This window comes from Epinephelus moara, chromosome 4 (assembly GCF_006386435.1).
Source record: "Epinephelus moara isolate mb chromosome 4, YSFRI_EMoa_1.0, whole genome shotgun sequence".
Lineage (NCBI taxonomy): Eukaryota > Metazoa > Chordata > Actinopteri > Perciformes > Serranidae > Epinephelus > Epinephelus moara.
The window spans coordinates 28,300,611-28,314,178 of record NC_065509.1 but is presented as its reverse complement, the minus strand read 5'-3'; the positions used below and the strand labels follow the sequence as shown (position 1 = coordinate 28,314,178).

Sequence of the window (13,568 nt, the reverse complement as noted above, 5' to 3'; positions counted from 1 at the left end):
TGATGTAATTGGGACAAACAAAATATTTTGCTGACACACTAAATAGTATGGTAGTACAGGTATTGGAACACACCATAGACCTAAATCTAAGCATGCTGGTGCTTGCTAGCATTTAGCTCAAAGCCGCCTCACAGAGCCGCCAGTATGGGTGTAGACCATTGATACTCACCTAACAGCCCATCGGGCAAATCTGGCCCACAATAGGGTGCTGGGTTGCTCACTGACCATTTTCTAATTCACAATAAAAATTAATTAATTCACACTGGGATTTTTTTTTTTTTGGTACTTTGCCAGCGTGCATAAAAAGCATCAAAATAAAACTTGTTTATAAAAAAAGTGCCAGGGAAGGATCCCCAGACCTCCTGACAGAGGTCCAGGCTAATTATTTATATATTCATTATTAATGTTTGTTTATGAACTGGCCCCTGGCCTCCTGTCATTTTGCAAAAGTGGCCCTCTGGCAAAGCAAGTTGATTATCCCTGCTGTAGACTCTTACACCATGTGCTGAATCCATACCACCTACTGATTCTTAGTATATATATGGTGTTCACAAATTAAAGTATACTCAAACCAGACATTATGAAAGCTAGATATGGTCCATTTTTGTGCTGTTGATGCACACTGCCACAGTGCAATGCACAAAGGCTGCCAGCTAAAAATACTAAAATAAATTGTGGGTGGTGGACTGCAGCTCCAAAAAATCTTGGAAAACAAAGGCATTAAATCTTAGAAAAACATGTTGATGTCTCTTTGTGAAGTTTATTGGCCGCAGCTTTTCAAAGTTGCAGTTTGATTGGCATCAGACGTCGCACTAATGGTATCATTTCCTGTTAGTATAAAATGGTCTGTATAACAGTAGTGATGATTAGTGCGTAGATACAGTACAGAATATGTGCAGTATGGATTTGTGTTTTGTTAAAAGACTCTCCTGCTGTATAAAGTTCTCATATTTATTTCGAGCTGTGATCCATTTTAGGATACTCGTTTGACCAAACACATCAAGTTCAAGTGCTCTTTGTTTGAAAACCAGTGAGGTACTTCATATCCTAGATGCAGCTGACATGCAAGCTTTTTTTTCAAATGTGTGGGATGGAATGAGTTTACATATAAATAGGAAGATCTGTCAGACTTATTTCTGTACACATCAGTAACATATCTTTCATTCCTTTTTAATTAACATGAAAGTTTTTCTTTCAGGTCGAGATGTCACAGTGAAGTTTAAATGACTGTTAAAAGCGTTAAATTGTAGATGACACCCTCACTGGAGCCTGAATTATCAAGGAGACATCCTCCACAGCTTTGCACTACAGTTTCATGTATTTTAGGAAAGGATTGTTGGGAGTGAGTTGCATAGAAAGAACGGAAATTGTGACTCATTTGCTCCCCATTGATGTCCCTTTGCGATGGAGGTAGTCATGAAAACGTTTTTTTACAGAGCAATTTCTGCTAAATCTTTGATGCACTGTGTGTTACAGTTGGTGTCCTCTGGTCTTTGATTCAGGATGTAAGCCTCTAATCCCCCCTGACGATCAACACTATTAAAAAGGCTTTTAGTGTTCATAGTTGCCAGCAGATAGATATTCATCTCCCAGATCTTGAATTGTTCCCAGAGTTTCTGTGATATCAGTAGAGCCCAAGTGACATGTGAAGAGACAGGTGTTGCAAATGGTTTCAGAGAAAAAGATCTTCTTTGAGCTGTCTCGCTCGCACCCCGGTCGATCTGCTATCTCTGCTCATCCACGTTAATTAATTTCAATGCTATAATGCGAACTGACCTGCTATGTTTCACCGTGAAAGCAAGCAGAACGGAGGAACCTTTTTCTCCGTCTCCCCCTCTGTGTCCCATTTCTCTCTTAATTAAAATGATAAATGCTAAATCCCGGCAACATCCTGTGCCCTGTTGATTTTGGCCAATGAAAATGTATTTCCAAATTTGATTTGCTAATATTTGTCGATCACGGGTAATTCAGTCATTTGTCTTCCTTATGGCAGCCCAAATTGCCTGTACAACAAATAGATTGTACAACACGGCACAGTTGGCAGTAACATCTCCACGGCACATTGACAGTGCTCTATATTAGTCCCAACCAATTTAAATCACGCTTCAGATTATATTGTTTTATTTTCTGGCGAGGGAGCAATGACGTGTGTACGCTAAGAACTGCCAACTTAATACATCTAACTTTACACATTACGACTCATTGCCTGCGCCTTTCTTTGAAGTCTAAAGGCCCCTCATAGTGTCTCCTCTCTCTTCCTCTCTTTATCTGTCTCTCTACCTCAACGCGAGTGGATTTACCTCCCATTGTTTGAGGACGCGTTTCAAACACCCAGCTGACAATGATTTAAGTGCCAAATCCAATACATTTCAAATAAACCAGGATTAGGCAGGCTAAATCCCATTTGGTGGGAAACAGTAACAGTAACTGATGTGAAATGCTTTTACAAACTTAATTTTGTCAACTCTCCATGGTTATTGACGCAACACATGTGAGGCTTTGCAGCTCCCCCCCTCTTCTTCTCTCTCATTTCATCATCTTTTCCCTTTTTTTCACATTGACATTGCAACCAGGAACCGTTGTCCTCGTTTCAACAAAATATATTATTAGGTAATCTCTGTCTTCATTTCCTACCTGCCGCTCTTCAAAGGCTTTCAAAGTCCTTCAAGAGGGGCAGCAGAGGAAAAAGACATAATTTATATTTCATAGTTAACTAATGGGGGAGAAACAGGTGGTCTGTGTGCGTGCATTTCTTTCTTTTGGGGATTTGTGGCAGAGAGGGATGAGCAGCAGGATTCCCTTTGATTTAACTCTGCATTTGTGTGTGTGTGTCCTCAGGCTTCCATAGATGAGCGGCTGAAGCAGCTCCAGGATGCACATAGAGACTTTGGCCCCGGATCGCAGCACTTCCTTTCCAGTAAGCGTTCTCTTCTATTTGAAGTTAGTACCTCATGTTGCACCAATCTGTGCCATGCTGTGCCAAGGTACCGTCTCAGAGTGTGGGGGGATAAAAGGAAGTTAAGGTGTATTACAGTTTTGTTATGATAAGGCTATAAAACAATGACTGTGTGTTTGCGCGTGTGTGTTTGCCTGTGTATTTGGGTTAGAGGTGGAGCTGGCAGGCTTTGTTCATCTGTCTTCATCATTTCCAGCACACTGTTGCGATAAACATCCCCAGCGATGCTCATCAGATCCTTCATTGCTCTCATTTGAGCAGAGATACATATTTGTGAATTCTGTCTCTTCTTTTACCTGCTGCTCTTCAAAGGCTGCAGCGATGTAGCAGGAGGGCTGAAGAAAATGTGATTTACTTTACCTAATTTAAAGTGATGTGTGTTGCAATGCTCTGTGTGAGTGTTGTGTGTGTGTGTGTGTGCCTCCAATGTCCTCACCAAACCCCATCCAGTTTTACTGCTGTCACGCTGGCTCAGAGATGCCACACTGGGGCTTATATAGCACTCCCCCACTGCCAGCTCAGCCCACTGTACCCTGCAGGAATGTCTGGGTCTGCTACTGTGTTTTTTATACACCAACATGCATTTATTCATGATGTTGTTTGATGTAGCACATACAGTATGTAACAGTGCATATGATGCTTATTTTACATAGACAGATTTGTTCCATGGTTGAATGCAACTGAGTACATTTACTCTTAAAGGATGAGTGCAGTATTTTTCAATCTGGGCCCTATTTTTCATGTTTTTGTGTCTTAGTGACTAATAGGAAAAACTGTTTTTGAAACTGGTCCAGTATTGAGGAGCACTGTAGCTGACAGCCATGAAACAGGTTGTAATGAAACCACCTGGGCCACATTTGCACCGTCAATTTACATCCACTAAAAGCGTTTGTTTTTGCCACTGACAGGCTCAGATTATCATTCTAGGTGCCTGATAACATTATGGAAAGGATCCCTACAGAGGTAGACCTTTTTGTTAAAGAATCAGATCTTTACTGTTTAAACAAAAACAGCCCTGATATCGCCATCACCCAACTCACCAGACTCCATTTTAGGGTTGCAGCAATATCCCGGTTTCAAGGTAAACTGTGATATACAAGTTGACGGTTATCGTACCAAGTACATTTGTTTATCTTTAATACTGAAAAATACAACTGGACATTGAATCTCCTCTTTATTTTTTTAAGGGGAGACTTTTTACACATACTTCCATCAACAAAATGGTTTCAAGTTTCAATTATAGTAATAAAATGTTTGTTCAACCAACAATAACCCTTCCATTTTCATTTCTTTAAGGCTCGTTCTGACTGATAATAACATAAATTCTGTAATACCGTAAAACTGTGGTATTTTCTGAGACGGTTATTGTGCTATGAAAACCTCATGCAGTTGCAACCCTACTCTATTTAAATAATAAAGCAGTAATTTTAGTGTGTACAGAGCCAGCAAAGTTTCACATTCAACTGGGTGACTCTGGGGTTTATTTCAACCAAACCACACTTGGTCATTGTTGGAACAGTGGAGAGACGAACCAAACCAGATGGTATTTGTGAGTTTTATTTGGTTTCTGTCGACTTTGCACAATGAAAATTACCAATTATTTAAATGGAGTCTGGTGAGTTTGGCAGTGCCGATTTGTGGGCTGTTTCTGGTTAAACAAAAAGGATCTTACTCTTTAACAAAAAAGTCTGTGTAGGGATCCTTTCCATAAGTTGTCAGACACTTAAAATAACAACCTAAGCTTGTCAGTGGCTAAAACAAGCACTTTTAGTGGATGTACGTGGATGGACGGTTTGAACACAGCCTGAGTTGTTACATTGCAGCCTGTTTCGCTGCTGCCAGCTGCAGCAGTTTCACTCAATACTGAACCAGTTTCAAAAAACATGGGAAAATGTGGTCTAGGGTGAATCATACCAAACTTACCCTTTGATTACAATTTCAGGAACCTCACTTGATTATTGCCATTTTACGCTATTTTGGTACATTTCAGTGTGAAAAATTGTACTTTTTACCCCAGTGTGCATTTATCTAACAGCTGTAATTACTAGTTTCTTTTCAAATGAGATTTTACATTTATAAACTGAATAAGTTAGTTGTTTTTGTTTTTCACCAATTACAAATAAACAATAGGGCGTCCAGTAGCTCAGTGGGCAGAGCAGGCATCCTATGAACAAAGGCAATGTCCTTGCTGCAGTGACTGTGGGTTTGAGTCCAGCCTGCGGCCCTTTGCTGTGTGTCATCCCCTCTCTCTTCCCCTTTCACGCTCATTACTGTCCTATCGATTAAAGGCAAAAAGCCCCCATAAAAATATTTAAAAAACAAAAACAAACAAATAAACAATATGTGCTTGGGGCTCAGATGTCTATGAGTTGTTAACAGCTCCACCAAAGACTGATTTCCCCCCTGGACTTCTGAATCAGTTATATTTCTGTAACTGTTTGAGGCAAAACTCAACAACATTTTCCCCCAAAAAACAAAGTTCAGAGAAAAGTCAAGAAAAAAATACAAATGTATGTTGCAGAACTTTGTTTGTATTCTTTACCCACCCAGCAGTCATCTCACGACCCCACCGATTTATGGTGTGACCCTTTGAAGGGGCCTGATCCCTGGGTTGGGAGCAAGTGGACTAAACTGCTGAACTATATATGAAGTAGTGAACGGGAACTGCCCATTGGTTCGACAGCCCATTGGTTCGACATCCCATTGTTCCGACCATATTAAACTCATTGTTCCGAAGTCCGTTCCAAAATCATCATGGTGCCCTGTGGTTAAGGTCTGGTTAGGTTTAGGCACAAAAACCACTTGGTTAGGGTCAGGAAAAGATCATGGTGTGGGTTAAAATGAAAAAGAAAGTGACAAACACATAAGCCGTGAGCCTGCTCCGCCTCAAGCCGGTCGCGGCGCACCATACGCCTGCCGCGAGCCGTTCAGCACCGTGGACAGTCGGACTAATGGGATGTCGAACCAATGGGCTGTCGAACCAATGACATGGACCCGTAGTGAACCACCACCACCTTGACCATCTTCAGAAAAATGCTACTTATGCACTAATGCAGAACAATCTGATGATACAATAAATGATAATATGTCAGTCAAAATGGACATTTTTCTGCAAAATTAAAACTTTAACTTTTGATCCTTTAAGAACATTTAGCCAGGAATGCTTATGCATGATATTAAATGAAGGATGTTTACTTGTAATAGAGTATTTTTACATTGTGATATCGGTACTTTTACTTAAGTAAAGGATCTGAATACTTCTTCTGCCTTTGGATTTGCAAGTCTACTCCAGTATTCCACTTTTTTTTCCACATATGCAGAGCAACAACATACAAGTCTGCATTGTGCTAGTGGTGATACAATAATTTACAATGACATGGTGTGTGTATGGTTGGGTGTTTTCCTCTGTATCAGTGTGTGTCGGTGCGTATTGTCTGCCTCTTGCTTCTTGCAGTGCAGTCTGTCCTGTTTGATCCTCTGCTGGACCCCCTGTGGCTCAGTTTGGAGGCCGGTTTAAGCACTACAGTCACCCATGTCTCACCGAGGGCTCTGCCTCCCGTATTGTATTAGGCCGTGCCAAACAAACCAACACTCTGTGGAAACCCGACACAATAGACGTGCCTCTTTGGCTTTACTGCGCCTGTTGTACACCAGAGTAGCTCTGTTAAGAAGGTCTGAATGGACACGCTGTCTGGACACGCTGTCAGGGACCTTGTGCACAATGGCTTTTCATGCGTGACATGCCAATTCTGAAATTGATTTCGTTTCTGTGTGTGTTTGTGCAGGTTCAGTGCAGATACCGTGGGAGCGTGCCATCTCCCCAAACAAAGTGCCCTACTATATCAAGTAAGTGTAACTTCAGGGTCAGTTTCTGTATTGTGGGAATGTATGTACTGGATTCAGGTGGGGGTGTTTTGTAATTTTTATGACAAATGGGTACGAGCGCTGTTTGTCTGTAGAGCACATTGGTTACATTTTTCTCCACTAAGGTTAAGTTTGACCTGGATTTATTTGGTTTCCAGTGTGCACAAAACTCTCCTGAAACAGGCTGTTTGTAGTGTTATTCAACATGACCTATGTGACTTGCTGCCAGTATTCTTAACCTGCCTTATTTTTTACATAGTGACATCACAGAGGCGGGTAGGGGCGGCTCAGAACAGCTTGTTGTATTCATTTTTTAAATTTCATTACTCAGTTTAACATTGTGTTCATGTTAGCCATTTTCTTTTTGGGAGTGAAGGTTATTTTGCAATGATCAGTAAGTGTTGACTGATCCACAGTCCACACAGAAACTGTGGTAGCAGCTGCTTGGAGCAGTTAAAGGGTAGGTTTGGTATTTTTTCAACCTGGACCTTATTATCACAAGTTGTTGTGTCTCAGTGGATATTGGGAACAACAATTCTGAATTTGGTCCAGTTCTGATTAAAAGGGTTGCAGACAGCAGCGGCAAAACAGGCTACAAGTTACCACTGGCATCAAGTTCACACTGTTTTGTCCCCGGTCTAGGGGAACCTAGACATAACATGCTGTGACCCCCTACTCTTCCTACTCCCAAGGAAGGTCAGCACACAGTATCTTAAACAACAAAGTAAGCTGTTTATTAGTCCTCAGAGTTGAGCAATGCCCAAAACAACAAACAAAAATGTACTAATGGACCCTAGACTATCTAGCAATACCAAATCTAACCTAAATTCCTACCATTCAAAACAAAAGAAAAGAACATGGCACTGCCAAACAAAATGGCTCCTCACTCTTACTGAAACTGCTTGAAAGTGCTTTATTTACATGGCTCAAATAAAATAAAACCCACCAATAATTCTGAAAAATAAACTCTTAAACAAAACTCAACTCACATATTCAAAACCGATCATAATACTTTACTAAATAACAAAGTTATCAAGAACACACACTAGTTAACAACGTCGAATGTTTTTGCCTGCAGGTACTCACATACAAAATCTACATTTACAGACTATGTACTGGCTATGTTGGAAATGGCAGAGTGAGACGATGAGAGGAGCATCCGACAGCTGTCGTTTAAAATCCTCTGTCATGCACTGGACCAATTTGGTGACAGCAACCTCTGCCAATGGTCCAATTAGCAAAAACCACCTGCCTTGTAAGATCCAGTCACACTGACGCACAGACATCACTGAGACAGCTCACATCAGAAAGCGCATATGTACAAAAATAATGACCTGGGTCATAACAACACCCTTAATGTATGTCATCTGAAAGTGTTTCTTTTTGCCACTGATAGGCTCAGATTATTATTGTCATTGTCTGAAAACACTGGAATGGATCCCTACAGAGATAGACAGTTTGTTAAAGAGTTAGATCATTTTTCGTTAACCAGAAACCCCCAGTTGCTATCATCAAACCCACCTGACTCCATGTAAATGTACAGATTTTCTGATCAAAACACGCTTCATTCAAAGTCAAAAGAAGCTAAATGAAACTCACGAAAGCCATCTTGGTTTGTCTTCCACGATCATCCACTCTAGTTTGGTTGAAATAAAACTTTAATTCACCCAGTAAGATGTGTGCTGGATCTATACCTGCTAAAAGTACCAAACTTACCCTTTAACATCTTCTACATTGATCATAGCACATTTCACCATGTGTATTGATAATTGCCTGCCTCCAAAAATCTGATTGGCTTGGATATTTTTCCATTCAGGAAAACAGACATCAGTGAGCAGACATACAGTATTTCAATCACTGAACCCCCTACCCCTCCCCCCATTGATTCAGAGGTTTAGAAGAAAGCTATCAGCTTCATGCTTCTCTGCCTGCAAAATACAGCCCACTTTTTTGGCTCTTCTTGTCTCACATTTTCAGAGATCTTTCAGTTGTCCAAACATTTGTACAGAGGTACCATGTGAAACAGATAAATACTGAATGAGTCAGAGAAGAACTCTATTTGCTTGAGCACTCATTCGTTTATCTATTTACCTCATCAATACTATTTCACCTTTAGAGAGCTGCTGGTTTTATGAATGAATTGTGAGTGTGTGTGTGTGTGTGTGTGTGTGTGTGTGTGTGTGTGTGTGTGTGTGTGTGTGTTCGCTGATACGTTTCACCCCTCATAGTGTGTGTGTGTGTGTGTGTAGGTGTGTGTTTATGCCTAGAGGATGGTGTCTTTGTGTGTGCAGGTTTGTAACTGTGCAAGTGTTTGTACAGTTTGTTCTTCTGCAGACTATGAGTATTTATTTTCTTAATCATGTGTAAAAGAACCTCATGGGTCTTGTTTTAGTCTGCTAGTCAATTCTTTATGGGCTTTATTACTGTACCAATGGGGGTGAGAGTAGAACCTGAGTAGCACTTCATTGGGTCCCAATCAATGAGCGCTCACACAGGTAAAACGATGAGTGCTGCCCTAAAAGGCCCCTGGGTCCTGGCAGACTTTCTGCTCTGGGGTTTCTCATTTATTTTGCTGCGCTTGTCCTTTTTTATTGGATTTTTTTTTTCTAAATGTGCCCATACACTCTTAGAAATAAAGGTGCTAACCAGAACCATGTAGGGTTCTTCACTTGTCCCCATGGAAGAACTCTTCTTGGTCCCTGGTAGAACCTTTTATAAACCCTGGAACCCTTTCAGTGGGTTTTACCTAGAACCCAACATAAAGGGTTACACCTAGAATGATGTGTTAAAGGTTTCACCCAGAACCTCCTATGAGAGATTTTACAGAGAGCCCTTCTACAGACTGAATCACAGTGATTATTATAATAACTTCCGGGTAAAAACACCCAGTAATACGTACATAAATTGAAACAGTGCAGAGCAAACGCTGCCTTAAGTGGTTACTTTTTAGCTGCGTAATAAAAGCCCCTCTGAAAAAAATCAATATCAGTTTAATTGTACACCATATTAAGTATATTTTCACCACTTTACCTTGCCATCAGACAGCCTGTTCTGATAGGGAGCTGAAGCCATTATCTCAAAGCCACCAGACTCCACTGAAAAAAAACAGTACTTTTGCTTCACAGAGCAGGAGACTTGCTTGTCTACCTTTGCCTCAATTGGTTGGTGTGTGAGGTAAAGCAGAGAAAATATATCAAATATAGTGTAGGTTTACACTGATACTGATTTTTCAGGTGGGTTTTTTAGGTGGCTAAAATACATTTGGTGCGGCCCCTGTCCACAGCAGTATATTGCTTAGCTTGAGTACTGGTGGATCTGGGTTATCAAAGATGCTAGTAAAGCATAACAGTACATAAAATAAGCACAGCAGAAATGTTACATAGGTTGGACCACAGTGTTTCAGCTATACATCTTTAAATGTTTAAACTTTAAACAACCCAGAAGTGATCATTGTTAGCGCAACACCAAAGTGTTTTGGTCTGTGGTGAAACAGTCCCACCCAGAACCCTCTCTGGCATCCTATCCAAAGCCTTTCCACTTTCTAAGGGTGGAAGGGTTCAGCATAAGGGTGTTAACAAGAACCCCTTTAAGGGGGTTCTACCAAAAACCCTTTTATATTCTAAAGTTTTTAGATAGAACTCATCCACTCTGTTTCTAAAATAGTGGTTGACTACATTACCCATAAATCTCTCTCTGGCTGGTTTTAGTCTAACAGATTAGCCTGGGGCGAGGGGAACACGTCCAGCAGCCTTGGGCTTTATGGCGCTCCTAAAGGGCCGGGGCTGATGTGGTCCAGTGAGACCCATAACACTTATGGTTCACAGTCAGGCTTTAAGGGATAGGAGATTTTGTGAAATCACTGCAACATTAACCTTTACTATTTAATTGGCGCAGTGAGGTTGGGAACCGAAACTCAGTTCGAAATTTAATCGAATACAAAATACCAAGCACCTGGTGGCCATTAAATTGAAAAAGAATTTTGGCAGATCATGCGGTATATATGGTATGAAATGATGGTAAAGATGTCAGCTATGGCAGTACACAAGTAAAATTAATTGATTAAGGATTCTACATTTAAAAATACCACTTGGAAAAATGGGTAAATGTTTGGATATTTTAGGGTTAGGACCTTTTAACACCCATACTTTCAACAATCCTTTGAAAACTGAAATGATTCTTTGGATGAAAAGGTTTCTTAATTGAACCCTTAGTCTTACAAAGAACCCTTGAGGATCAGGAGTAAATGGTCCTGGCTAGAATGTAAGCCCTTAAGGGAGAACCCTTTTGGAATCCTTATTTCTAAAAGTGCATCGACAGTAGTGGGAATAAGATGGTGGTGTGAATGTGTGTTCTGGATCTCCACCATAGCAGCAGTACTATGTTACTTTGGTCTGAACCTGAATCATGTTTGACGTATGTCTGCACTTCACAGGGCTGCAATCTCTTGCAAACAATGATTGCCCTACCCTACCCTCTCATTTTTCTCTTTCGCACTTACTCACTTCCCTCTGATTTTCTTCCCTTTACCGTCTGCCTCACCTATCTGTCTCTGCTTCCCTCGACTCATTTGTACTCCCTTTTTTTACCTTGATCTTTCTGGCCTGAAAATGTGCACCTTGGTTCTCGGCTGCCTCACGAATTCTTCCTCCTTTTGTTTCATTTGTCTGTCTTCCCTCAGCCATCAGGCCCAGACAACGTGCTGGGACCATCCAAAGATGACAGAACTGTACCAAGCACTGGGTGAGTAAGGAGACAATTAAAGCACCCTCCGAGTCGTGCTCATTCGCCCAGCACCCCCACTGGGCTGCAGCAGCACCAGCAGTACGGCACCACTGGGCCTCTGCTTTGAAGTCCCTGTCACACAGCTCATTAAGGGCCCTGTATTTCAAACACCTTAGGGACTACATCTCTACTGTCATTAACCTACGAGGCCCAATTTGCCAGCGCTGTGATTGCTTTTTGCTTAGCCTTTAATTAATTGTGATTAAACGACATCATGTGTTTTACTTTTAATCTGATCTGACATGAAGAGCTTTCAAGGGAGATAGGCATGCTGTTGCATACACAGGCTTAGCTAGACACATGCATGTGCACATACACACATACAACATATACGCCACTAATGACTTCTGCAATGGTGTGATAACCAGGAGGAGAGATAGTGATAGTGTCTAATTCCTTGATGGCAGGATGGAGTGGTGTAGGATGGGTTTGTTTTCCCTCATTTTTTCATTTACTCTCTTACATCTCTTTCTATCTCTCTCTCCCTCCATTAGCGGATCTGAACAACATCAAGTTCTCGGCATACAGAACAGCCATGAAGCTGCGGCGAGTTCAGAAGGCTCTGAGATGTACGTACAGTATTTCATCAACGTTATTTCTTGCCTGAAACGCTGGGATGGATGGTGAAGTGATATACTGTTATCCTGCACCATCAGTAATCCGCTATGACAAACTCTCCTCGGGAATGAGATATAACGATTAGCTGTGGCACATTTCTTTATTCAGTTGACGAAGGGATCACCGCTCCTCTCTGCAGGACTCGGAAGTGAAGTTAAAAATATTCTCTCCATTACCATTGACTTTAAAATGCAGAAATCAAAAGTATTGATGAACTCAGGAGCCACTAGAAACCACTCAACCGCCGGATTCCTTTCTAATTGTCATCGTGGCCTGGATTGTTGGCTTGCTATAGGTAATTAGAGCTATTAATTGGTCCATTTGACATACAAAAGAGAAGGCAATTAGTTTTTGCCGCATGGCTGAATGTGTGCCTTTCAGGGTCACAGCACTTGTTGTATCCCACTCGGGCCAGACGCTCTCACTTTCTTCCCATTTTTATGCCTCTGTACCAGCAACAGCCACGGCCAGAGGCATTACATATTCGATTGGCGAATATCGTTTTTCCAACCCACTTAGGCTGAAACCACGGCCTCTTTTGCATGACGAAAGCTGGCTGCTAGACCTCAAGGCCCAAAGATTAGCTGCTAGCCTACTGCTGCAGGTAGTACTATAGATACTCTATAACAAACTGTCTGAATTGGCTCGGGTAATACTGGCTGTGGCACGCAGGAAGTCAGGTACTGGTTTAAAGAGGGGTCTTGTAGCTGGGGGTCCTGTGAAATGGCTCAGCTTGAGTTTATCAGTGGCTTAGGAACCACCCTTGCCAGAAAACACTGAGGAATTCTACCCCTTCTCATCCCTCTCCTTGGAGGCAGGATGTTGGGTTTCAATACCCCTCTGCCTCTTTTATGTATCTGTGTCTTTTTTTCATGTGTATGACTCCCTGGTGTTTCATGTTTTTACTAGCAATCGCTGGGTGAAATCCAGTTGTTACAGTCATTAGCGTGGGAAACTGTGCTGATTTTCAACCAGTCGATTTTCAACAGTCATCACAGGGCGGAGCTTGGGGGCACTGTGGCAGCATGGGGGGAGGCCAAACACCCTTCATCTGCCCTTACTGCAATCACAAAGAGCTGGTTGAAAATCAGCACATATATCACATATATTTTCCAAGCCACTGTAGCTGTCATACTTCATCTTTTGCCAGTGGAAAGCCCAGGACTTGGGGTCTGATACCGACCACTCCCCGCCCTATTCATAAACTTTCTGGCTTTGTAGTTTCCAAATGGCGGGGAATAAGGTGGAGGGAGCGCAGGTTGGGCTAGCTAGCTGGCAAGAAGCGGTCTGTTTCAATGGCACTGGCTAGAAGTAGGCTTGCAGCCAATCATTGGGCCTGTCGATATAG

General features: G+C 41.7%; 1 protein-coding gene across 1 annotated transcript in view; it reads left to right on the top strand.

Moving 5' to 3' along the window:
- Positions 1-13,568, top strand: part of drp2 (dystrophin related protein 2) — a 189,710-nt gene that overhangs the window by 118,955 nt on the left and 57,187 nt on the right. Inside the window, exons 8-11 of the mRNA XM_050042719.1 lie at positions 2,839-2,917; positions 6,742-6,802; positions 11,499-11,560; positions 12,097-12,171. Of these exons, the coding sequence (XP_049898676.1) occupies positions 2,839-2,917; positions 6,742-6,802; positions 11,499-11,560; positions 12,097-12,171 (277 nt within the window). The remainder of the gene's footprint in view (positions 1-2,838; positions 2,918-6,741; positions 6,803-11,498; positions 11,561-12,096; positions 12,172-13,568) is intronic.